Below are 25,796 nucleotides of genomic sequence, written 5' to 3'. Positions count from 1 at the left end.
ATCACCAAGTAATTGATTGGGGCAATGGGGAGAATGACTCTACAACTGGGAGGATTGGGAAAAATCACCTACTACTTGCAGTAGGTCAAAACTGAAAAAGAGCCTTGACGGAACTGGGGAGTCCAAGAGGCAGAAGTGTGGAGGGATGGCATTCAGACATAGGGTATGTCCTGTGCAAAGGCACAAAGGGAGGAGATGGAATTCTATGTATAGGGAGCAGCAAATAAGTCAGTTGGGCTGAGATTCAGAGTGCATGAAGGAGATTAACTACCAATGAAGCTATGAGTACACAGCAGGCTATTTAGCCCTCCTGATTCCTCTATTATATGGAGTGTGTGTGTCTGGTGTCTCCAGCTAGAGTGTTGAGAACCCTTGAGGAAAAGGAATATAGCAAAGATTGGCCAGTGATTATGGTGGTAGAGGGGAGTCATAGTTGAGGTGAATGGGCTTTGACTTGGAGGCCATGCCCTAACCCCTGGACTATTAACCTGTGCAGAAGCATCCCCTCAGGGTAGCACTCATTGATTTGCTATTCAGAGGAATATAGACACAAATCTCTGACTCTATTTAGGAGTTCAGGGAAGGGAAGTTAAAGACTTTCTGGTCCAAATCCTCCATTTGACAGAGAAGGAAACCTAATCTTACAGAAGGGCAGTGACTTGTCCTAGATCATGCAGTAAGATTAGAGCTGAATTAGGCCTAGATACAAATTTTCAAGCCTCAAAGACCAGGATTGTTCTCCCTCCCACTCCATGTTGTAAAATATACCCAAGGGGGGCAGCTAGGTGGCGCAGTAGATAGAGCACTGGCCCTGGAGTCAGGAGTACCTGAGTTCAAATCCGACCTCAGACACTTAACACTTACTAGCTGTGTGACCCTGGGCAAGTCACTTAACCCCAATTGCCTCACTAAAAAATATATATATATATATATATATATATATATATATATATATATATATATATATATATATATATATATATACCCAAGGCCATTCTTTATGAGAGACTCCTCACTGTCCACTGTACTCTCTTTTTTCACAAAATGGTAGTGGTGACCCATTTTCCATGTTCTCCACCCTTCTCTCACTGTCCCTTTGACCCAGCTGACTGTGTGGAACTTGTTCCCATCTAGACAGATGCAAGTATTTAGAGGCATCATCATGTAGTAGAAAGAGCACTGCATTAGGTGCCAGCAGAACTAGGGTTGAATCCCATTTCAGTGAGTTATGATCTGGGAGGCTTTGGGCAAGTCAGTATCTTCCTTCTCATGGTCTCTGCCAGCAGAAGGTTTTGGACTAGATAAGGTTTTGTTTTGAATTTGTGTGTGTGTATATGTGTGTGTGTGTGAGAGAGACAGACAGACAGCAGACAGACAGACAGAAAGAGACAGATAGAAAGAGACAGAGAACAGAGACAGAGAACAGAGACGGTGAGACGGTGAGACTGAGTGAGACTGAGTGAGACAGAGACAGAGACATAGGCAGAAATGAACCTGTTTGCCATTTTGTCAAAATGTACAGACCCCTTTTCATTTTGTTTCCTATTTCTATAACTTTAGGAAATGAGAAATTTCGATTTGAGTTTAGTATAAATAAATATATAATTTTTTTCCTATCAAAGTTCATGGACCTCATGAAATTTTTCCACTGACTTGCTGGCAGGGAGGCAAACCTGGAGACCCATGGTTAAGAATGTCTTCATTTAGGGGGCAGCTAGATGGCGAAGTGGATAAAGCACCGCCCCTGGATTCAGGAATACCTGAGTTCAAAGCCAGCCTCAGACACTTGACACTTACTAGCCGTGTGACCCTGGGCAAGTCACTTAACCCCCATTGCCCTGCAAAAAAAAAAGAAAAAAAAGAACGTTTTCATTAGATGAGGTCTAAGGTCCCTTCAAATTCCAAGTTCAAGGAAATGAACACGTTGAACTTGAAAATGTTATCCCTAAAGAAAGTCCTGGTGGTACTTACTCATTTTCAAGACACAGCACACATTCATTGCCATAAGTCATTCCATCAGTGCCACAGACAGGAACTTAGTTTCTGGGGCATTTAGCTGTATACTTATCACAGTTAACTTAGAAGAGTAATAAAACAGGTTGATTCTCATGCTATATCATAGAAACTCACATGCTCAGAGCTTTGGAGCTGGGAGGGATCTGTACCAACCATTGAGTCAGTCAGTGAATAAACATTCATTAAGCACCTCTTATGTTCCAGGCAGTATGCTCAGCACTGAGGATATAAAGAAAGGTAAAAGACAGTCCCTGCCATCAAGGGGTGGGGAGACAAGCCTGCTTATGGATAGCAAGATGCCATCAACAGGCCAATGGGGGAGGTAACATACAACCAATTATAGAGAGTTAGGTGGCATAGTGGTTAGAGCGCCAGGCCTGGAGTCAGCAAGACTTGAGTTCAAATCCAGCCTCAGAGACTTATTAGTTGTGTAATCATGGTCAAGTCATTTAACCTTGTTTGCCTCAGTTTCTTCCTCTGTAAAATGTGCTGGAGAAGGAGATAGCAAAGTGGCCCAGTATCTTTTCCAAGAAAACCCCAAAAGGGGTCCCAAAGAGTTGGAAATGACTGAAAATGACTCCACAACAACAACAAATCAGATCCAAACTCCATATAGTATAAAATGGAAATAAGCAAAAAGGGGAGGCATCAGAATAAAGGGGCATGGGGAGGGGCTTCTTGTAGAAGATGGGAATATAGCTGGTACCACTATTTAATAGCACTTTCCCTCTACAAGGTACCTGACAAAAATTCATCCAGCCTTGGCTTGAACACCTCTGTCTGCTGTGTTTATGGATACCCTTAGGAAAGGGCATCTGTGTACACAAGGCTGCCATGGAGAATCTGGTGTGGAGTTTCTCTGACAATAGATGAGCACATGGTTAGGCCAGTAGAGTTCCTTGCCTATGGGATATTTGCAGTTGAGCCCCACCTCCAAACTGATCTGCCTGGTGTTCCCCAGGATCTCCATTCTAGCTCCAGAGCATTCTTATCTTTGCTAAGGCTGCTCCCAGGGCCTGAAATGTCCTCCTTTCTCACCCTGTTTTGTCATTCCCACCTCCCTTCCAGGCTCAACTCAAGTAGAATTTTCCACATGAGGCCTTCATTGACTTCTCATTATTAGTGCTCCTCTTCTTCCTGAAAGTGTTTTGTATTCACTTTGAATGTATTCTGGAGTTACACTTATCTGTGTAAGGTCCAATATGACTTCTTTGAAGGTACTGACTTTGTCTTTTCATCTTTGTATTGCCCATGGCCTAGCACAGTGCCTGACATTTTTTGAAGGGTTGGGGTGGGATGGACTTATAATTTCACTGGTACATGGAACTCTTGGTGAGAAAACACCTTTTCTCTTTTCAGATCTATAAGTGTTCTATAATAGTTAATGAAAATTTTTGTTTAATGGGGTTACCACAAGGTTAAATGACTTGCTCTGGGTCTTATAGACATTATGTGATAGAGACAGGTCTTCCTAACTCCAAAGCCTGGTCTCTCTGCATATGCCATGTTTTTTCTTACCTGGCACATAGAAATGGTTTAATAAATGCCATCACCTTGGTCTTCCCACAATGCCCTGCCCCCAGAATTAGACAAAACTCCAGCCAACTGAACAAATAAAGAAATGTTTTTCCATCCATTATTTCAGTTACAAATCCTTGTCTCTAGGAATCAAGACAACTGTGGCTTGGTCCTAACTGTGCTACTCAATCACTCTGTCACCTTGGACCAGTCTTTTCCACTACTGCATTTCACTTTCAGTTGAACTAGATCATCTAAGGGTTCCCTTCCAGTTCTGACATTTGATGTATGGTGTTCAAAGGTCACTTTCAGCTCTAATAGTCTCTGTTCTACACCTTATGTTCTGTGTTCCATAGTCTACATCCTCTGTTCTGGATTTTGCTGTGACATTTAAAATCTAAATTGTGGTCGCCTTAAATCAGAAGCTTCAACTCCAGTCTAGCCTAGAGTTCCAGCCTGGTTGGGTTCTTCCTGAAGTCCTCCTCCACGAGCCTGCTTTAATCAGGAACACTCTAGCAAGCTGTTTGTGGAAGCTTTTTATAGATCTGGAACAGAGGCAGTCCTTACACACTGCTTCAAGCTGATTGGTTGGCTTCATCCAAATCCATTGGCTTTGAAGGTGTTCTCAAGTTGAGTTCACAGTCTAGTTTCTGAGAACAATACCTTCTTAAGGGATAGCCAGGTGTGATTACAATCCAATTAACTTGAAGTAGGCTTAATCAGCAGTCAATCACTCTCACTTGATTCAATCAGTCTAGATTAATCTCCAGGTGGGTCTTTGAGTATCTGCTAAATCCCATTATCTCATCACACTGCCTTTTAAAAATTTAATGAAGGTTTATTGAGAGTCTATAATGTTGGAGAAGCTAGAATGGGATACAAAGACAAATAAGACAAGAGACCTCCCCAGGAGAAAAGATACAAATACAAATAATAAAATGAAATGAGAAACCCATTAACTAATGTGGGAAAGGGCAAGACTTCAAGAAGTACTGTGGTTTTGGAACTGGTCTTGTGACAGGTAGAATTAGACAGCAAAGGAAACTGAGCAGTCACAGAAATGAGAGCATTCCTGGTGCACCTGAATAATCACTGTTCTCTCAAAGGTTGCTAAATATCTCCAACCTGCTAAATTCAGGGACCTTTTCTCAGTCCCCATCCATCTTGATCTCTTTCTGAAACTTTCAACATTGTTTAGTGTTCCAATATCCTAGGCATTCTCTCCTTTCTGGGTTTCTATGGCATGGCTCCTTCTGGGTTTCCCTCTTTTCTGTTTGATAGCTCCATCACAATCTGCTTTGTTGCCTCTTCATCTATATCCTGAAACCTTTACAGAGACATTCCCCAGGGCTTTGTCATAGGTTCTCTTCCCTTTTCTCTTAACATTCTCTGGCTTAGTGATTTGATCAACTCATAATTCCACTGTAATCTTTTTGCAGATGACTCATAGTGCTACAAAGTACTCCTCATGTCTTTCATGTGAGTTCTAATCCTGCATCATGTACTGTGCCCTGGTCACCCCATCCTCGATGTCCCACATGCATTCTAAGTCTTAACTTGTCCAAAATATTGTCCTAAAATGTACCCTCCTTCCAACTGTATCTATTCATATCAAAGACACCACCATGCCTTGAGGCAGCTGGATTTACAACCTGAGAGTCATCCTAGACTTTTTTTTAAAGCATTAATTTGATTAATTCTATAGTTTTCTTACTTTCAATTTCATTAATTTCTCCTTTAATTTTCAGGATTTCTAATTTAGTATTTAATTGGGGATTTTTAATTTGTTCTTTTTCTAGCTTTTTAAGTTTCATGACCAATTCATTGATCTTTTCTTTCTCTTTTTTATTGATGTAATCATTTAGAGATATAAAATTTCCCCTAAGCACTGCTTTGGCTGCATCCCATGGATTTTTGTACGTTGTCTCATTATTGTCATTCTCTTGGATGAAGTTATTGATTGTTTCTATGATTTGTTGTTTGACCCACTCATTCTTTAGAATGAAATTATTTAGTTTCCAATTAATTTTCAGTCTACCTTTCCATGGCTCTTTATTACATGTAAATTTTATTGCATCATGATCTGAGAAGGATGCATTTACTATTTTTGCCTTTCTGCCTTTGACCATGAGGTTTTTGTGACCTAATACATGCTAAATTTTTTCATATGTGCCATATACCACTGAGAAAAAGGCATATTCCTTTCTATCCCCATTCAATTTTCTCCAGATATGTATCATATCTAACTTTTCTAACATTCTATTTACCTCTTTAACTTCTTCTTTATTTTTTTGTGGTTAGATTTATCTATTTTTGAAGGGGGAAGGTTCAGATCCCCCACTAGTATAGTTTTGTTGTCTAAAATTGAAAGTAAGAAAACTATAGAATTATTCAATAAAACTAAGAGCTGGTTTTATGAAAAAAAAAAAAACAAGAAAATAGATAAACCATTGGTTAATTTGATTAAAACAAAGAAAGAAGAAAACCAAATTACCAGTATCAAAAATGAAATGGGTGATTTCACCACCAATGAAATGGAAATTAAAGCAATTTTCAGCTTGTTCAGAATCATCTGTTTGTTGCTCAGTAATGCATTGGTCTTATCTTTTTTTTTTTTCTTTTCAATAAACATTTATTTTATTTTTTCCAGTTACATGTAAGGGTAGTTTTCAAAATCCATTTTCATAAGATTTAGAGTTCCATTTTTTTCTCCCTCCCTTCCTTTCTTACCCCCTCCATAAGACATCAAACAGGTTATATATGTACAATTCACAAGTGCTCTTTTTATCATTTCTTTCTATGGGGGTGGATAGTATGCTTCATCATCAGTCCCTTGGAATTGTCTTGGATCATTGTATTGCTGAGTGGTTAAGTAATTCAGAATTGCTCATCAAACAATACTGCTGTCACTATGTACAATGTCCTCCCAGTTCTGTTCACTTCGCTATACATTAGTTCATATGAGTCTTTCCAGATTTTTCTGGTATCATCCTGTTTGTCATTTTCTATAGCACAATACCATTCCACTACAATCATATACCACAGCTTCTTCAGTCATTCCTCAATTGATAGACATTCCCTTGATTCCCAATTCTTAGCTATCACAGAGTTGCTTAAATATTTTTTGAACACTTTTCCCCCTTTTCTCTTTTTCATGATTACTATTGTTAACTGTTTCCCTCCATCCTATTCTGTTCAATATTTTGCACAGAGACTTTCAGTTTGGGAAAGGAAGCCCTCTTGAACCCACCATAGCTGAAAGTTAGGCTTGCATGTGCCAGAGCCAGCTCTAACTGACTTGGAAAAGTGACTGTTATTGTTTTTGTATGAGTATTTCCACCTCAGAAATCTCCAGATTGGAGTTACTGTTTTGTTGTTTTTGACCTGGAGTCAGTAAGACTCATCTTCCTGAGTTCAAATCTATGGTCAGACACTTTTTAGCTGTGTGACCCTGGGTAAGTTTCTTAACCTTGGTTTGCCTCAGTTTCCTCATTTATAAAAAGGGGATAATAATAGCACCTATCCCCCCAACCCCTGGATTGTTTTGAGGATCAAATCAGATAATAATTGTATAGCATTAAGAATAGAGCCTGGCTTATAGTAAACACCTTAACTATTATTATCATTTTCTATACTTAGGTTATATATATTTGCAATCTCTGGAGTGGTTTGTCATTTCCTCCTCCAGCTCATTTTGTAGTAGCTGAGGAAATGGGGACACACAGGGTTAAGTGACTTGCCCAGGGTCACACAGCTATGAAGTGTTTGAGGGCAGATTTGAAGTATGCATTCTCTGACATCTGCCCTCCCCCAAACTCGAGTGTGTGTCAAATAATATCCATATTCTCTCTCTAGAGTCACAAACTCTGATGGAGCAGTAACTTACTCCCAAGAAAAGACTCCTGTCTGTTAAGGGCTAAAATTCTAGCTAAACTGTCTAAAATATCTAATGAGTGGTCCCCATTAAATTATAAGCTTTAGCAAGAGTTAGACTTTTAAGCATTTATTAAGGAGAATAAGAATTTGGTAAAGAAAGAGAAAGGCCTAGATTCCTATCTATTAAAGGGAGAGCACATTTCTAGCTCCACTCTCCACCAGAGTCCCCAGGAAAGCGCGAGAGCAAGCGCTGCCTGTGCAGCGCAGTCAGGAGACCAGCAGAGCAGGAAAAAAGCTCCATCTAGAAAACCAGAAGCTTCTTCCATTTACTAGTCTGGGAGATAAATTAAGGGAAAGGTTAAAGAGGGGAGATTTATGATCTAATATCCAATTTTAAATCTCACATGTCTTTTCTCCTTCAATAACCAGTGTCTGTCTCCATGTTTCAGCATCAGGTACAGAATAGGTGTCCTTATCATTGCTTCTTCCCCGGAGCCAGTCTGGTCACATTTGGTCCTTATGACCAGGGGAAGATGAGGAAAACAGACTGACCAAAATAGCCAGGGCCACTAGAGCCACTTTATGGAGGAGTTTGCTGTGAGCCCTGAAGAACTGAGGCCTTGCTCTATGTGTTCTTTGACTGCTAATTTCTGGTTTAGATGGTTAAGATTCATAGTGATAGCAATATTGGGTATTAGATTTGTAAAACACCTCTGACTATTTCATTTGTTGGCAAAGGTGCCTTAGGTAAGGGCAGAGGGCACTTGTGATGAGTTAGTTATCAGTCCTGCCTGAGCTGGCCAGATCCTAGTGGAACATCCTGCCTTGCTACTCCATGGCATAATGAGGAGACAGGCCTGGACTTGGGTGGCTTCACAAGAGACTGGCACATGCCCTTCACTATGGTCTTTGTTTTTGCTCTTAATTAACTTCTGTGTGGCAAGTTCCCATTAGCATGAGCTGTGCCTCTGTCTGCCTTGAACTTAGAAATGAACCTTTGGGAAAATGAAATGATTATTCACAGCAAGTCAGGAATGTGTCAGCTGCTCTGATGTGGGCTTAGAAGGAGCTCCTGGGGGTGCTCAGAGAATCCACTGAAGCCCTTCTTTGTTGTTGTAGTGTAGGTGCATGCTGTATTTGGACTTTGTGTCCTGAACTCTTTATCTATCATCTTCTGGCCCTCTTTCCTCTATTCTTCTTGTGTGACAACATCTCTTCTGTTTTATCTCCTTCATTGATCCCTACCAGAAGGCTCTCCATCATGTTTTCTCCCTTCTGTTCTTGGATTTCCTCTAATGAGTGTTTCTTTTTAATATGCAATGCAGCTTTCATGGGAGTCAGGGAGGAGAAATCAGCCCTTTCCTGTAATCATAGTGTCCTTATTGACAGGGTGACACAATGGAAAGAACAATGGATTTGGAGACAGACCATCAGAGTTTGAATCTTGACTTTGTACCAGTATCTGATCTTGGACAAATCACTGAACCTCTCTGGTCTTTTACTTGCAAAATGACTATTTAACATAAAAGGAAGGGATGTGAATAAATGGTCAGTAACATCCTTTGCATTTCTAAACTACTAGGATCCTGTCATCTCCCCATCCTGCAGGTCATGCTGAAAGTCAATGTAATGCAATATAAAGAGTCTTGGGCTGGCAGTCAGAAGAGCTGTATTCTTATCCTGGCTCTTTCATTAACTTAAGGTGTGACTCTGGACAAGTCACTTCTTTTAACCTTTGGAATTCCTACTTATAAAATGATGATGAGAATATTTATGCTACATAGTGGGTTGTAGCAAGCATTGCATGGCATAAACTACTATAGTTGTCTTGATAATTTTAAAGCCCTATACAAATGTTTTTTGTTTGTTTTTGGAGGGGCAATGAGGGTTAAGCGACTTGCCCAGGGTCACACAGCTAGTAAGTGTCAAGTGTCTGAGGTCGGATTTGAACTCAGGTCCTCCTGAATCCAGGGCCAGTGCTTTATCCACTGCACCACCTAGCTGCCCCTATACAAATATAAGGAATTAGAGTGGTTACTAGCCCCTGTTCCTAACCTCTCCTCTAGATCTTGGCCATTATTTTCTTCTTCTTCTTTTTTGAATCAGAACTATGTTTTGATCATTATATGGAGCTTCTGGGGAATACCTCTTTTTATCAATGTAAGAAAGTAAGCTCTGTGTGTTATGTTCTTGGAGAGTTGCTTAAGAGACTGAGAGGTGATATGTCACACAGACAGTAGGGGTTAGGTACAGGATATGTACTGACCCAGAAGCCAGTCCTCTATCCACAATGCCATACTTTCTCCAACATATTTTTCACAAGGAATCACCTAAAGAATAGCAATCAACTTCATAAATTTATTAAAGAATCAAGGTGGCCAGCCATGGGGCTCTCCCCTCAGGACCTCAGGGTCTTTTGGTTCCTCAGCATTTCTTATATTTTACGATCTGGACATTATATCCTGTATGGCTGTAGAAGACATGAAAAAACAGAGGCCTGTGAGTCACACTAGTACAAAAATCTAGACCTTGAAGTGAGAAAGAAAACTCCACCCAGAAAGTCATTAGAACAAGGACAAGATAGAACAATAGAACAGGGAGGAACCTTAGAACACAGAATGTAAAAGTTGGAAGGAAACCTAGAGCAAAGAGCATCTCAATGTCAGTTGTTTCATGGCCAGATTCTTTTTTGTCAGAAACTTCTTTTGGACCAAAATCGGCCTCTTGGCAATTTCTGCTCATTGCTAGTTTCTGCCTTTTAGGGCTAAGAAGAACAAAGTACATCCTTCCTACCTCAACAATCCTCCCCATATTGAAAGGCAGTGAATAATATCCCCTCCTCTATGATTTTCTCACTAACACCCTTTCTTTTCTGTTCTCTGGCTTTTACATACCCAGAGATTGAAAACAACAATGATCTTTTATGTCTGGATAAATTCAAGTGCAGCTAGGAAGCACAGGTGATAGAAGTAGAGAGCCTGAAGTCTGGAGGATCTGAGTTCAAATCCAACTTCAGACAATTACTAGCTTTGTGACCCTCTGCAAGTCACTTAATCTCTGTCTGCCTCGGTTTCCTGATCTTCAAAATGAAGAATAATAGCACATTCCTCCCAACGATTTTATGAGGATCAAATGACGTAATAATTGTAAAGTGATTGGCACATTACCTTGCACATTGTGGGTACCATAGCTATTACTAATAAGTGCCTCAGAATCCCTCCATTCTTCCTATCCTCTTTCCCCCAGGACTCCTCATTGCCACATGAATTAAATGGAGTTCTATGCTAGAACCCGGCTCCCCTTCAGTTTAATCACCTTGATTATTCCTTCTGCCCTATGCACAATCTACTCTTTTTTTTGTTAAAAAAAAAAGTTACACATAAAACTTAACATCGAAGATCATAGAACCAAATTTGCTCAGGGAGTATAAATGGCTTACTTTTGATGTATAATGTAGCATAACATTTTCATCACCCTGAATCTGGACAGGGTAGTCAGTAAAAGTCCAGCTAAGAGTTCTTTACCTGGAGTCTGTTAATGTTTTCTTTGTTTTTATTTTGTTTACTATTTCCAATTCCCTTGTAATCCTGTCTCCTGTTTTATGCTTTTAAAAACATGATTCTGAGAAGGGTTTCACCAGGGAGCTAAAGGATTCATGACCAAAAAAAAAATAAGGATCCTTGATTTAGGTCTTTATACAGAACTTTCCTTGAGATTCTACTCAATGGGAAAATACAATTTTAAGGTATAGGTACATTCTAAACTCTATATTCTAAAGTCATTTCCAGCCCTGACAGTCTATATCTATGAGTTTATGATTTTACCTTGGAACCTGTTGGTTTTCTGAAAATCCAGGTCACATGATTTTTGTTTGTGGCCCCTCATGATGATAAAGATTTAAGTTCATGTCAACAACTTAGCCAGGCCAAGTTCACCTCAGCAACATTTGTAAATGGGTGGACAACATCAGCCACATGGAATGTCACAAAATACTAAGTCAGGCCCAGGAAATGGGACCAAAATGGCATATCAGCTTTGGTCAGTTCCCAACTCTCCCAGCCCTTAATAAGGAAGAGGCCTGTGATGGGGGACAAAGCCAGGGTAAAGTTGCAAGATAATTTGGAAATGTGTCCTATACAGGGAAGAAATGTAAACCTTAATCATCAATCTCAGCCTTAGGACTCAGATTCCATAGTCTGACCAGGCATAAGCCCTCCCTTGGCCCTCTCATCAAGTTGTTCCTTTGGTATGGAAGGCCCTCCCCTTTCCTTAACTTGGTTCAAATTATATTCATTCTTCAAGTCTCATGGTCTCCACCTCCCTTGTTCCTCCACAAGTCACTGACATCTCCCTGCTTTGAACTCCTTTGTTGGTGTGATGGTTCTTCACTCTTTGTGTCATGTCTGACTCTTGGTCAGCCCATTTGGAGCGATCTTGGCAAAGATACTGGTCCTCTTTGAGAGAGATGGAAAAACAACAATTGGAGTGGTTTGCCATTTCCTGCTCCAGCTCATTTTACAGATGAGAAAACTGACACACAGTTAGCAAGTGTCTGAGGGCAGATTTGGTAGCCCTTAGGAAAGAGCAGTGAATAGCAAACTGGGGATCTGATTTGCATTATAGCTCTTTTGCTAATGATCTGTGTGACCTTGGGCAAGTAAATTATCTTCCCTGGTTAATTCAGTCTCTTCTTTGCAATAGAGTAGCTGGCCTGCATAGTCTATAAGGTCCCTTCCAGATCAGGTGTTCTATACTTTGAGGAGTGTTTCAAATTTGATTTAATTCAATTTAGGGAGCATTTATCAAGCCCCTGCTGTGTGCTAGGCACTAGGGATAAAAAAACGAAACACAAAAATAGAACAATCTTTGCCCTCAAGAAGCTCAATTTATTTGAGTAATCACCAACTAATTGTTTGGAGCAATGGGGAGAATGACTCAACAACTGGGAGGATTAAGAAAAATCACCTACTACTTGCAGTAGGTCATAACTGAAAAAAAGCCTTGATGGAGCTGGGGAGTCCAAGAGGCAGAAGTGTGGAGGGATGGCATTCAGACATAGGGTATGTCCTGTGCAAAGGCACAAGGGAAGAGATGGAATTCCATGTTGTAGGGAACAGCAAATAAGTCAGTTGGGCTGAGATTCAGAGTACATGAAGGAGATTAACTAACAATGAAGCTATGAGTACACACCTTGCTATTTAGCCCTCCTGATTCCTCTATTATTTCAAGTGTATGTGTCTAGTGTCTCCAGCTAGAGTGTTGAGAACCCTTGAGGAAAAGGAATGTAGCAAATCTTGGCCAGTGGAAATGTCGGTAAAGGGGGAATCAGAGTTGAAGTCCATGGGCTTTGACTTGTAGGCCATGCCCTAACCCCTGTACACTTAACCTGTGCAGAACACTGGCTAATACTCCTTGAGCTGCTGCTAAGAGGAATATAGATGCAAACCTCTGATTCTGTATAGTAGTTCAAGTAAGGGAAGTTAATGGGACAGCTAGGTGGCGCAGTGGATAATAGCACCAGCCCTAGATTCAGGAGGACCTGAGTTCAAATCTGTCCTCGGACACTTAACACTTACTAGCTGTGTGACCCTGGGCAAGTCACTTAATCCCAATTGCCTCGCCAAAAAAAAAAAAAAAGTAAGGGGAGTTAAAGACCATCTGGTCCAAATCCTCCATGTGACAGAAGGGGAAACCTAACCATACAGAATTTAATTGACCTGGCCAGATCATGGAGCAATATCACAGCTGAGTTAGGCCTAGATCCCAAGTTTACAGGCTCCAAGACTAGGATAATTCCTCCTCTCCTTCCATGTTTTAAAATGTACTTAAGAGAATACTTTATGAGAGACTCTTCACTGTCCATTGTACTCTCTTCCTTGACAAAATTATAATGGTGCCCCAATTTCCATTATCTCCACTCTTCTCTCACTGTCCCTTTGACCCAGCTGACTGTGTAGAACTTGTTCCCATCTAGACAGATGCAAGTACTTAGAGTCATTGTCGTATAGTAGAAAGAGCACAGGATCAGTTGCTAGTAGAGCTAGGGTTGAATACCATTTCTCTAAGTTATGACCTGGGAGGCCTTGGGCAAGTCAGTATCTTCTTCCTCATGATCTCTGTCAAAGGAAGGTTTTGGACTAGATCAGGTTTTTTAAAAAATCTGTGTGTGTGTGTGTGTGTGTGTGTGTGTATGTGGGTCTGTGAGAAGGAGAGAGAAAGAGAGAGAGAGAGAGAGAGAGAGAGAGAGAGAGAGAGAGAGAGAGAGAGAGAGAGAGAGAGAGAGGTGTGAACCTGTTTGCCACTTTGGCAAAGCTCACAGATCACCTATCATTTTGTTCCCTACTTTTTTTTTTTTTGGTGGGGCAATGAGGGTTAAGTGACTTGCCCAGGGTCACACAGCTAGCAAGTATCAAGTGTCTGAGGCCGGATTTGAACTCAGGTACTCCTGAATCCAGGGCCGGTGCTTTATCCACTGTGCCACCTAGCTGCCCCGTTCCCTACTTTTTTAATTGTAGAAAATGAGAAATTTCCATTTGAAATAATTGAAAATAAAGATATAATTTTTTTCTTATCCAAGTTCATGGACTTCATGAAGTTTTTCCACTGACCTGTTTTCTGGGGGATGGGCTGGGGATCCAAATTTACAAATTCTGGATTAGATCACCTATGAGGTCCCCTCAAAATCCAAGTTTAAGGAAATGGACACACTGAGCTTTAAAATGTTGTCCCTAAAGAAAGTCTTGGTGGTACTTACAAATTTTGCACACGCACTTCACATGGAGTGATGTAAGTCATTCCATCAGAGCCACAGACATGGCTATGCTTATACATGTTCAGGCATTGAACATATATAAATACCAAACCCTAGAAGAGTAACAAGCACAGATCAATTTTTCTGTTATATCATAGAAACCCACATGCTCAGAACTTTGGAGCTGGGAGTAATCTGTACCAGCCACTGAGCCAATCAGTGAAAAAACATTTATTAAGCACCTGTTATGTGCCAGGCAGTATACTCAGCACTGAGCATACAAAGAATGGTAAAAGACAGTCCCTGCCATCAAAGGGTGGGAAGACAAGCCTGCTTGTGGATAGAAAGACACCATCAACAGGCCAACGGGGGAGGTAACGTACAACCAATTATAGTTAGGGGGCATAGTGGTTAAGTGGCCTGGAGTCAGGAAGACTTGAGTTCAAATACAGCCACAGACAATTATTAACTTTGTAATCCTTTTATGCGTCACTTAATTTATCTCAGTTTCTTCCCCTGTAACATGAACTGGAGAAGGAAATGTCCAAATGCTCCACGATCTTTGCCAAGGAAACCCCAAAAAGGGGTCCCGAAGAGTTGGACATGACTGAAAATGACTCAAAAACAGCAAGATATTTGATCCAAACTATATAACAGACAAAATCGAAATATGCAACAGAGGGAAGGCAGAAATAAGGGGGATGGGAAGAAGTTTCCTGTAGAAGGTAGACTTGTAGCACAATCCACTATTTAACAGGGATTCCCCTCTATAAGGTACCTGATAAAAATTCATTCAGCCTTTGCTTGAACACCCCTGCTGTGCTTATGGATATCTTTAGTAAAGAGCATCTGTACACACAAGGCTGCCATGGAGAATTTGGTGTGGAGCTTCTCTGACAATAGATGACCACTTGGTCAGGTCAATAGAGTTCCCTGCCTATGGTCTGCCTGGTGTTCCCCAGGATCTCCATTCTCTCTCCAGAGCCTCCATATCTTTGCAAAGGCTGCTCCCAGGGCCAGAAATGCCCTCCTTCCTCACCCTGTTTTGTCATCCCCACCTCCCTTCCAGGCTCAACTCATGTAGAATCTTCTAAATCAGCCCTTCATTGACTTCTCATTTAGTGCCCCTCTTCTTCCAGAAGGTGCTTTGTATTCACTTTAATGGATTCTGGAGTTACACTTATCTGTATAAGGTCCAATTTGACTTCTTTCAATTCCAGCATGGTTTTTGTTTTTGTCTTTGTTTTTCCCATAGCCTGCCACAGTGCCTGACACTTCTTTCTCAGGTTGGGGTGGGAGGCACTAATAATTTCATTTGTACATGGACCTTTTGGTGAGAAAACACCCTTTATCCATGCACATCCATAATTGATCTGTAAGAGTTAATTATAATATTGGTTTATTGAGGTTGCCACAAGCTTAAGTGACATATTCAGAGTCACATAGACAGGATGTGACAGATACTGGGCTAGAACTTATGTCTTCCTAATTCCAAGGCCTGCTCTCTATGCATATGTCATGTTTCTTCTTACCTGGCATGTTGAGTTGAACTGAATTGTTGGAGTATATGAAGAATCAAATGACTTGGGTGTATGTCTCAGTCTGGCCAAGTGACCTTTGCCAAGGCACTTGGCAAAATGATGGAATCTCAGAAGAGAAATAGTCCCATTATTCCTAAAAGGCATTCTCTGCTACAACATCTTAGAAAGGGTTGTCCAGCCTCTGCTCAAAGGCTTCCTCTGATGGGCAGCTCTGTCCCTTCCAAGGCAGTCTATTTCCCTTTAGTACAGTTGGAATTGTCAATCCCTAACCCTTCCTTACACTGAGCCAAGATCTGCCTCTTTGTAGGTGCCCTTCATTAATCTTACTTCTCTGGAGAGAGAATCTTACTTCTTCATATTCCTGGATCTGAACAAACTCAAGTGAATCACTTTCTACATGACAACCCTTCAGCAATCATGTTTCCTTTAAATCTACTCTTCCCCAGGTTAATATTCACAATTCTTTACATGCTCTTCAGAGGGCATAATCTTCTGTCCTAACAGCAACCTTACTCATCCTTGCATTCTTGCTGCAGTTGAACAATGCCTTTCCTAATACAGGTTGCCCATGAGGGATATAATAAATGTGGTAGTTGGGGTCTGATTGGAGCAGAGTGTCATAGGACTATCACTTCTTTTGTTCTGGACAAGATGCCTCCTAATGTAACTCAGAATTCCATCAGTATAATTTCTCTCCACTATCTATAAATGAAAAGATAGGACTAAGTGGGACCTAATATAATTTCCAAATAGTATTTTATAATACTCCCTTTTGGGGCCTCAGTCTTCTTTTTCGTAAAATGAAATAAATAACCCTTGCTCTCACTCCCTTGGGAGACTTTTGTGAGGTCCAAGTGAGGCAATATGTGGCAATCACATTATGAAGTGGAAAGCACTGCAGAGATGGAGACTTTGAGTGGCAGCTACCCCATGATCAATCTGAAAGTAGGTGAGTGGAGAGAAGTCTAGCACTGATTACTTATAGCTGATGCAGAGAAATCCTCTGAGTCCCATAGTTTGGGCTACTCTATTCCTTTCTGACAAGCTTTCCTGGATACTTCTTTTTAATTTTTGTTTTGTTTTTAATCAATAAGCATCTTTTAACAATCAGAAAAGACACTGAAATGATCACTGATAAAACAAGCACTGAGGTTTGATTCATTATTCAGAATGTCTTTGAATCTTACAACAGGAGAGCTGGGAGATAGATTAAATATTGTAGAAGACTCAGAGCTGCAAGGAACTTAAAAAAAAGAACACAGAATGATAGAGCTAGAAGCCTGCTTAGAACCTAGAACACAGAATGTCAAAGCTGGAATAGACCTCAGAATCCAGAACCTGATATGTTGGAACATAAAACAGAGCAGATAGACTTGGAAGAGAGCCCAGGACATAGGACATGGAATGTCAGCACTCAAATCATGAAATGTTACAGCTGGAAGGGACCTAGCATACCAAACACAGAATGTAAGAACATAGAACACAGAAGACAGAGCTAGAAGGGAGATAAGAACATAGGATATGCCATCTCAGAGAATAGAACATGAAATCTTAGAGCTGGAAGGGACTTCAGAATACATAATGCAGAATGTCAGAGTATATAGGGTTGTAAGGGAGACCAGAACATAGGACATGGAATGTCAGAGATCATCTTCTATGATCTCTTCATTTAACTGTGAAGGAAGCTGAGGCCCAGAAAGAGGAAGTGACTTGCTTAAGGTTCAGTAACTTGATCTCAGCCAAAGAATGGCGCCATTTTGGTGTTGAATGCCCTTAGCTCTTTAATGGTGCCTGAATGCCCTTAGGTGGTGAATGCTGAATGGACTGTGTGCATCAATGGTCCCTTCACCCTGGCATGGGAGATGTGTTAGAATGATAAAGCAGAAGCGCTTCTTACTTTGTAGTCTTTTTTTTTATGTCGAGCAGTATCTAGGAAACAAAGTTTGACAAGGTTAGGTTTGCCTTGTTTGTAAGAGAGATACTTTGGGGCTGGGGGAGGGAGAAAAAGGGAGCCAGAGGATTCCAGATTCCAGCCACAGCCCCTCCACCCACCCTTCTCTATCTCTGCAGCCTGCCTGATGCCACCACACTGGTCTTCCCACAAGCCCCTGCCTCCTGAAATGTGGCAGAATTAGACAAAAGTCCAGTCAACTGAACAAAGACATAGGTGTTTTTCCACCCTTTATTTCACTTAGAAATTCTTGGCTCCAGGGATCAGAAGCCCTGGGGGTTGGTCCTATGTGCTACTCAGTCACTGTGTGACCTTAAACAAGTCTCTTTCTGTCACTTCATTTCACTTTCCTTTCAGTTGGACTAAATAATCTAAGGGTTCTCTTCCAGTCCTGACGTTTGATGTTTAGTGTTCAAAGGTCACTTTCAGCTCTAAGAGTTTCTGTTCTGCACCCTATGTTCTGTACCCCATATTCTACATCCTCTGTTCTATATTCTTTTAAAAAATTTAATCAAGGTTTATTGAGAGTCTAATGTTGGAGAAACTAAAATGGTATACAAATAGAAATAAGACAAGAGATCTAACTAGGAGAAAAGATACCAATAAAAATAATAGAAAACAAGGCACAGCTAGGTGGCCCAGTGTTTAGACCACCATCAGGAGGACCTGATTCAAAGCTGGTCTCAGACACTTGACACTTACTAACTGTGTGACCTGGGCAAGTCGCTTAACCCTCATTGCCCCTCAAAAAAAAAAAATATATATATATATATATATATAATGTAATATAATACAATGGAAAAATCCATTAAGCAATGGGTTAAAGGCAAAGACTTCTTGGAGGAGTTTGGTTTTGGAATTGGTATTATGACAGATAGACATAGGAAGGACGTGCCTTTCAAGGAAAGGAAACTGAGCAGTCACATAAATGAGAACATTCCTGATGTGCCTGGATAATCATTATTCTCTCAAAGGTTACCAATAATCTCCTAAGTGCTAAATTCACTGTCCTCTCAGTCCTTATCCATCTTGATCTCTTTGTGAAACTCTCACCATGTTGAGCACTCAATATCCTAGGCATTCTCTCCTTTCTGGGTTCCTATGGAACTGAACCTTCCTTCTTTTCCTCCTTTTCCTCCTTTTTATTTGATAATTCCATCAAAATATGCTTTGTTGCCTGTTTAAAGTGACTAATGTTTAACCCTTACAATCCTACAAGGGTAATACCTTCAAGACCAGGAGAAGGGTGAATATGATGAATTTTTTAAAATTTCCAAAATTGTTGAGGGGAAGTGGGTTTGAGAGAGAATAAGAGGGTAAGAGAATTTTATATGATTGGTAAAAATCAAGTTTAGGAGTGTCAAGAAGAATGTGCATCCAGAGTAGCCCGATAAATGGCAAAATAGGGGAGAGAATATTTGCTTAGGGACGTAATTTAAGGCTCACTACAACGAGCATGCTTTGCACAACTTCTTTGGAGATGTGTGTCCTTTCTTGCAAGGTCATAATAAAATGGCCTTCCTGTTTTGCACTAGACAAGGAGTTGTGCCTCAGTTTACCTGTTTCTTACATGGCTACAAAACCTGTGTTCAAGGGTGGGGTCTCCAAATGGCTAGTTGTATGGTCAGGTGCCCTTTCTGGTATCTGTTTTCTCCTCTGTAAAGCAAGACTAACACTACTTCTGTTCCCTCCCACACAGCATGGTTGTAGAGAAAGCTTCTAGCCTCAGCAGCTTTCTTTTTGCAGCTGTATCACCAGCATTTAGTCCCTGTACATGATCCTTGACAAACTCCTAGAAGGGTGCAGATAAAGTCAAATTGGGCTCTGGATGAAGGGCTATGAGGGCTACTGGCTCCAGTGTGAAAGCAATGTTCCTAAGGAGAAACTTACCCACAAAGCAGTACAGAGCCAGGGAGAGCAGCAGGATTATGCCAAGAGGCCTCATAATCAGCCTTCTTTACCTCTAGCTGAAGCTGAAAGATTTCAAGAGAGGGAAGGTGTCCTGAATTCATAGAAGCCTGGAAGGTTGTCTTATGTAGGGGCCATGGGCTCCACCTGCTGTATTACATCATGCTCTCACACCAGGCCTCTTCCCTTCTGCCCAGCTGGCCTAGAGATGAACCTTCCTCTGGACCAGTCCAATTCCACCTTCCCTGCCCCCACCCAACCCCCATCTTCTCTTCTGTGTGTGTTCCTAGACCTGTAGGTGAATTATGTCCTCCTCCTCCCTCACCCCCACTATTTGGTGAGTAAATATTTTAATGTCTTTACCCTCAACCCCCAACCTTTCACTTCTTCAGTCATGTGCAACCCCTTCTCCCTTGTGTTTGTGTTCCTGTTCTCTCCCCTTGCGGTGTGTGCTTTTATCCAGTCTTGCTCCCATTTGTGATTGTCTGTGTTCTTATAATCTCACCTGGAGAGCTATTTGGAACTCTACTCACAGGGCTATAAAACTCTACATTCTCTTTGATCTCACACTACCACTACTGGGCCTGTATCCCAAAGAGATCATAAAAAGGGGGAAAGGACCCATTTGTACAATAATATTTGTAGCAGCTCTTTTTGTGGAAGGACAGAATTGGAAATTGAAGGGTTACCTATTAATCAGAGAATGGTTGAACAGCATGTGGTATATGGAAATAATGGAATACTCTTATGCTCTAAGACATGATGAGCAGGTGGATTTAAGAAAAACATGGAAAGACTTAAAAGAACTGATGCAGAGTGAAGTGGGCAGAACCAGGAGAAGATTGGAAAATTTAACAGCAACATTGTGAGATGATGAATTGTGATTGACTAAGCTTTTTTCAGCAATTCAGTGATCCCAGACAATTACAAAAGACTCATGATGAAAAATGCTCTCCACATGCAGAGAAAGAACTTTGGAGTCTGAATGGAGTTTGAAGCATACTTGTTTTAGTTTGTTTTTTAGTGATTTTTTTCCTTTTCTTCTGGTTCATCTCTATGCTGGGAATTGTTTTTCTAGGTGGAGTGATATGAACTCAGTGAGGGAAGTTAGGTCCTATTTTACCATTTCCTCCCTGATCTTGGGTTTCCACCACATGTTACCTTCCCCCGCCCCCGTCCTGAGATCATTTTCATCAAGGAAAATAGGACCAAAATAACAACTGAGCAAATACACCTCCTTTCCATTATCATTGTCCCCTCTTATGTATAAGGAGCCATGTCACTTCTTGGCTCTTCTTTTCCATCCTTTTATAGCCCCAAAACGCCCCAAAATCATCATCATCATTATTATGTCTATATTTTAAAAAAATTTAATTGCTCAATAATTTCTTTGTGCACTTAATATTTGAACTACTATGTACTTTATTTATTTACATGATTTTAAGCAGTCTCATTATTCTCTTTAGGCAGCTTTTTTCCTTTTCTTCTTCATTAGAATAGAGGATTTCTCCTTTTTTTTTCCAGTCTTAATTGTATTTATTTTTTCCAGCTATATGTAAGGATAATTTTCAACTTTTGTTTTTATAGGATTTTGAGTTCGAAATTTTTCTCCCTCCCTCCTTTCTCTCCTTCCCTCCCCAAGACAGAATGCAATCTGATGTAGGTTATATATGTATGATCACATTAAACATTTCTGCATTAGTCATATTGTGAAAGAAGAATCAGAACAAAAGGAAAAAAATGAAAAAAATAAAAAAGAGTAGAAATAGTATAATTCAATCTGCATTTAGAATCGGCAACTCTTTTTTACTGAATGTGAAGAGTATTTTCCATCATGAATCCTTTGGAATTGTCTCAGATCATTGTATTGTTGAGAGGAGCTAAGTCTATCATAGTTGATCATTGCACAATGTAGCTATTATTGTGTACAATCTTCTCCTGGTTCTGCTCATTTCACTCAGTATCAGTTCATTTAAGTCTTTCCAGGTTATTCTGAAATATGCCTGATCATCATTTCTTACAGCACAATAGCATTCTATCATAATCATATACCACAACTTTCTCTCTTTGGGATTGAGACCCAGTAGTGGTATTACCTGGTCAAAAGGTATGTACAGCCCCATATCCCTTTAGGCACACTTTCAAATTGCTCTTCAGAATGGCTAGATCAGTTCCCAACTCCACCAACAATGCATTAATGTTGCAATTTTTCCACAGCTTCTCCAACATTTATTTTTTTCCATTTTTGTCATATTAGCCAATCTGATAGGTGTGAGGTGGTACCTCAGAGCTGTTTTTATTTGCATTTCTTTAATCAATAGTGATTTAGAACATTTTTTTTTAATATGGCAATTGATAGCTTTGATTTCTTCATCTGAAAACTGCCTATTCATAAACTTTGACCATTTCTCAATTGGAGAATGACTTGTATTCTTATACATTTGATTTAGTTCTGTGGAAATTTATTTTGATTTGGGGACCCTACCTTTAGGCTGAGATTAGAAAGCCTTAGGCCCTCAGGGTCTCTCTCCCCCTCCTCCTCAGCTTTAGCTGAGCGAAAAAGCCCCGTGGACTATACAGGACGCCAGGTCAGACAGCTGGGGGAAAAAACAAAGCCCCCAGCTCCCTCTGACCTAAGCGGAGCTATCTGAAAGATAGCCTGTGCTGAGGCATGAGGCTCAAGAGCACACCGCCCTCCTCCCCCCTCCCCCCCTCCCAGCTGCAGCTCTGGCTGGTGGATTAGCTTGGTCTGTGGGGGCGAAGGAAGCCCCGAGATTTGAGTGGAGAGAAGAAAAGGTATATATAGACCTGGGAGTGAGACAGGAGGTGGGGAGACAGACTAGATAGAAAAGGAGCAAGGACAGACTAGAGGATGGGCTGAGGATGGATAGATAGACAAGACTCAAGGGTTCGGACAGACAAGAAGAGGTCAAGGGGTGGCTGAGGAGACGGCAAAGATTGGAGACTAGAGACTGGGCTACAAGGACGCAGGAGAAGATGAGAAGGACTAGAAGCAGGCAAAAGAGAGGCCGAAGGGCAAACTGACAGAGCAGACAGACAGAAGGTTACAGGCCTTAATACAAACCAGGGAAAGTGTAACGTGCCCTGAGGCCAGAGGCGGCTAAGGCCCTTATTGTATTCAAGAAGTTCGAAGTGCAGCAGATGGGAAAGAGACTCAGTGGAAAGAGACAGCAGGAAAGCAGTCAGGTTGTACACTTTATTTCCCTGTATTCTTAATTTTCAATAGTATCTCATAAATAAACTCTGCTAGGATTATTTAGTTAAGAGGCTTCTTAATCCTGTGCTTATCAATTTGGTAGTGGAGCAGAACTTTATAAACGGCCCATATTAAATTAAACACAGTCAGATAGCCAAATAGTCAAAAGTCCCCAGATTAGTCATCCATAGTTTAGCCCCCCAAAATTAGCCCTACTTAACAAAATATTTCAACAGTTCCCTTTGTACTTTAGAAATGAGGCCTTTATCAGAAACGTTGGCTGGAAAAAATTGTTTCCCAGATTCCTGCTTTCCTTCTAATCTTGGCTGCATTGCTTCTGTTTGTACAAAACTTTTTTAATTTAATGTAATCAAAATCATTCATTTTGAATTTCATAAAATTCTCTCTCTCTCTTGTTTTGTCATAAATTCTTCTCCTCTCCATATATTTGAGAGGTAAACTACTCATTCCTCTGCTAATTTGCCTATGGTATTGCCCATTATGTTTAAATCATGTATCCTTTTTGACATTATTTTGGTATGTGGTGTATGATGTTGATCTATGCCTAGTTTTTGCCATACTATCTTCCAGTTTTCCCAGAAGTTTTTGTTAAATATTGAGTTCTTATCCCAGAAGCTGAAGTCTTCAGGTTTATCAAAAAGTAGATCACTAGAGTCCTTTCTATCATTTCTCCTGTGCTTAATCTATTCCACTGATCTACCACTCTATTTCTTAGCCAGTACCAAATAGTTTTGATGACTGCTGCTTTATACTATAGGTTTTGATTTGTTATGGCTAGCTACCTTCATCTGCATTTTTTTTCTTTAGTTCCCTTGATATTTTTTTTTTTTTAGTGAGGCAATTGTGGTTAAGCTACTTGTCCAGGGTCACACAGCTAATAAGTGTTAAGTGTCTGAGGCCGGATTTGAACCCAGGTACTCCTGACTCCAGGGGCAGTGCTCTATCCACTGTGCCACCTAGCTGCCCCATAAGTTTATTTTGTTTGTTTTGTTTTTGCTTTTTGTGAGGCAGTTGGGATTAAGTGACTTGCCCAGGGTCACACAGCTAGTAAGTGTCAAGTGTCTGAGACCGGATTTGAACTCAGGTCCTCCTGACTCCAGGGCCAGTACTCTATCTACTGTGCCACCTAGCTACCCCAGTTCTCTTGATATTCTTGACTTTTTTTTCTTCCAGATGAATTTATTATTATTTTTTCTAGCTCTACCAAATAACTTTCAGTAGTCTGATTGTTATGGCACTGAATAAGTAAATTAATTTAGGTAGAAATGTCATTTTTATTATATTAGCTTGGCCTATCCATGAGCAGATGATATATTTCCAGTTGTTTAGATCTGATTTTATTTGTGAGAAAAGTGTTTTCTTATTTTGTTCATAAAGTTCCTGGGTTTATCTTGGCATGTAGACTCCCAAATATTTTCTATTGTCTACTGTTATTTTAAATGGCATTTCTCATTCTATCTTTTGCTTCTGAGATTTGTTGGTCATGTATAGAAATGCTGCTGATTTATGTGATTTTTTTACATCTTGAGACTTTGCTAAAGCTGTTAATCGTTTCAAGTTTTTCTTTTGTTTTGTTTTTCTTTTTATTTTTTTGCGGGGCAATGAGGGTTAAGTGACTTGCCCAGAGTTACACAGCTAGTAAGTGTCAAGTGTCTGAGGCCGGATTTGAACTCGGGTCCTCCTGAATCCAGGGCCTGTGCTTTATCCATTGTGCCATCTAGCTGCCCATTTCAAGTTATTTTTAGTTGATTATGTATGATTCTCTAAGTATACCATCATATCATATGCAAAGACTAATAGTTCTCTTTCCTCCTTGCGTTTTCTAATTCCTGAAATTCCTTTTTCTTCACTTATTGCTAATGCTATCATTTCTAGTACAATATTAAATAATAGAGGTGATAACGGGCATCCCTGTTTCACTGCCTGATTGGAAAGGCCTCTAACTTATCCCCATTACATATAATGTTTGCTGATGATTTCTGGTAGATACTTCTTATCATTTTAAGGAAAGCTCCATTTATTCCTCTGCTCTCTAATGTTTTTATTAGGAAGCAGGTGCAATATTTTGTCAAAGGCTTTTTCTGCATCTATTGAGATAACCATATGATTTTGGTTCCTTTTGTTATTGTTGTAGTTGATTATGTTGACAGTTTTCCTAATGGTGAAACAGCCCTGCATTCCTGGTATAAATCCCACCTGTTCATAGTGTATTTTCCTGATGATAAACTGCTGTAATCTCTTTGCTAATGTTTTATTTAAAAATTTTGCACCAATATTCATTAGGGAAATTGATTGGTAATTTTCTTTCTCTGTTATGGCCCTGTAGGGTGTTTCTCTTTAGAACTGGAGTCTTGAAAACTTCCCTTCAATCTCCCTTAGGTGCACTTCCCATAAAAAATTTTAGGCCACAGGAACCTATATATTCTTTCTCTGAATCCTCTGAAACTTTGTTGTTGTTTTTTAGTTATTTCTGTCTTGTCGGACTGTTTGTAACATCATTTCACAAAGATATGGGAGTGGTTTGCCATTTCCTTCTCTAGCTCTTTTTGTAGTAGATGAGGAAATGGGGACACACAGGATTAAGTGACTTGCCCAGGGTCACACAGCTAGTAAGTGTTTGAGGGCAGATTTCAACTCTGCATGCTCTGACATCTGCCCTCCCTCAAACTAAGGTGTATGTCAGATGATAGCTATTTTTTCTCTCCAGAGTCACAAAATCTATGATGGAGCAGTAACTTTCTTCCAAGAAAAGACTGTCTTTTTTTCCTTCAGTAACCAGTGTCTCATGTTTCAGCATCAGGTACAGAATGGGTGTTCCTTTCACTGCTTCTTCCCCTGAGGCAGTCTGGTCATGTTTGGTTCTTATCCCTGCAGGAAGATGAGAATAGACTGATCAAAATAGCCAGGGCCACTAGAGACACTTTATGGATAAGGACTTTGCAGTGAGCCCTGAGAAAATGAGTCCTTCATCTGTGTGTTCTTTGACTGCTAATTTCT

The 25,796-nt window shown here is 40.3% G+C and overlaps 1 protein-coding gene across 1 annotated transcript; it reads right to left on the bottom strand.

Annotated features, from left to right (window-relative positions):
• Nucleotides 1-1,967: 1,967 nt before the first annotated feature.
• Nucleotides 1,968-19,598, bottom strand: LOC122738873 (serine protease inhibitor Kazal-type 1-like). Its single transcript, XM_043980762.1, has 2 exons — nt 19,544-19,598; nt 1,968-2,035 (listed from the first exon to the last, which is right to left on the bottom strand). Exons 1-2 carry the CDS (start codon nt 19,596-19,598, stop codon nt 1,968-1,970), a joined length of 123 nt encoding a protein of 40 aa, XP_043836697.1.
• Nucleotides 19,599-25,796: the final 6,198 nt, after the last annotated feature.

This window comes from Dromiciops gliroides, chromosome 2 (genome assembly GCF_019393635.1).
Source record: "Dromiciops gliroides isolate mDroGli1 chromosome 2, mDroGli1.pri, whole genome shotgun sequence".
Lineage (NCBI taxonomy): Eukaryota > Metazoa > Chordata > Mammalia > Microbiotheria > Microbiotheriidae > Dromiciops > Dromiciops gliroides.
Note: the sequence above shows the minus strand (reverse complement) of the source record. Positions and strands in the feature narration are given on the sequence as shown.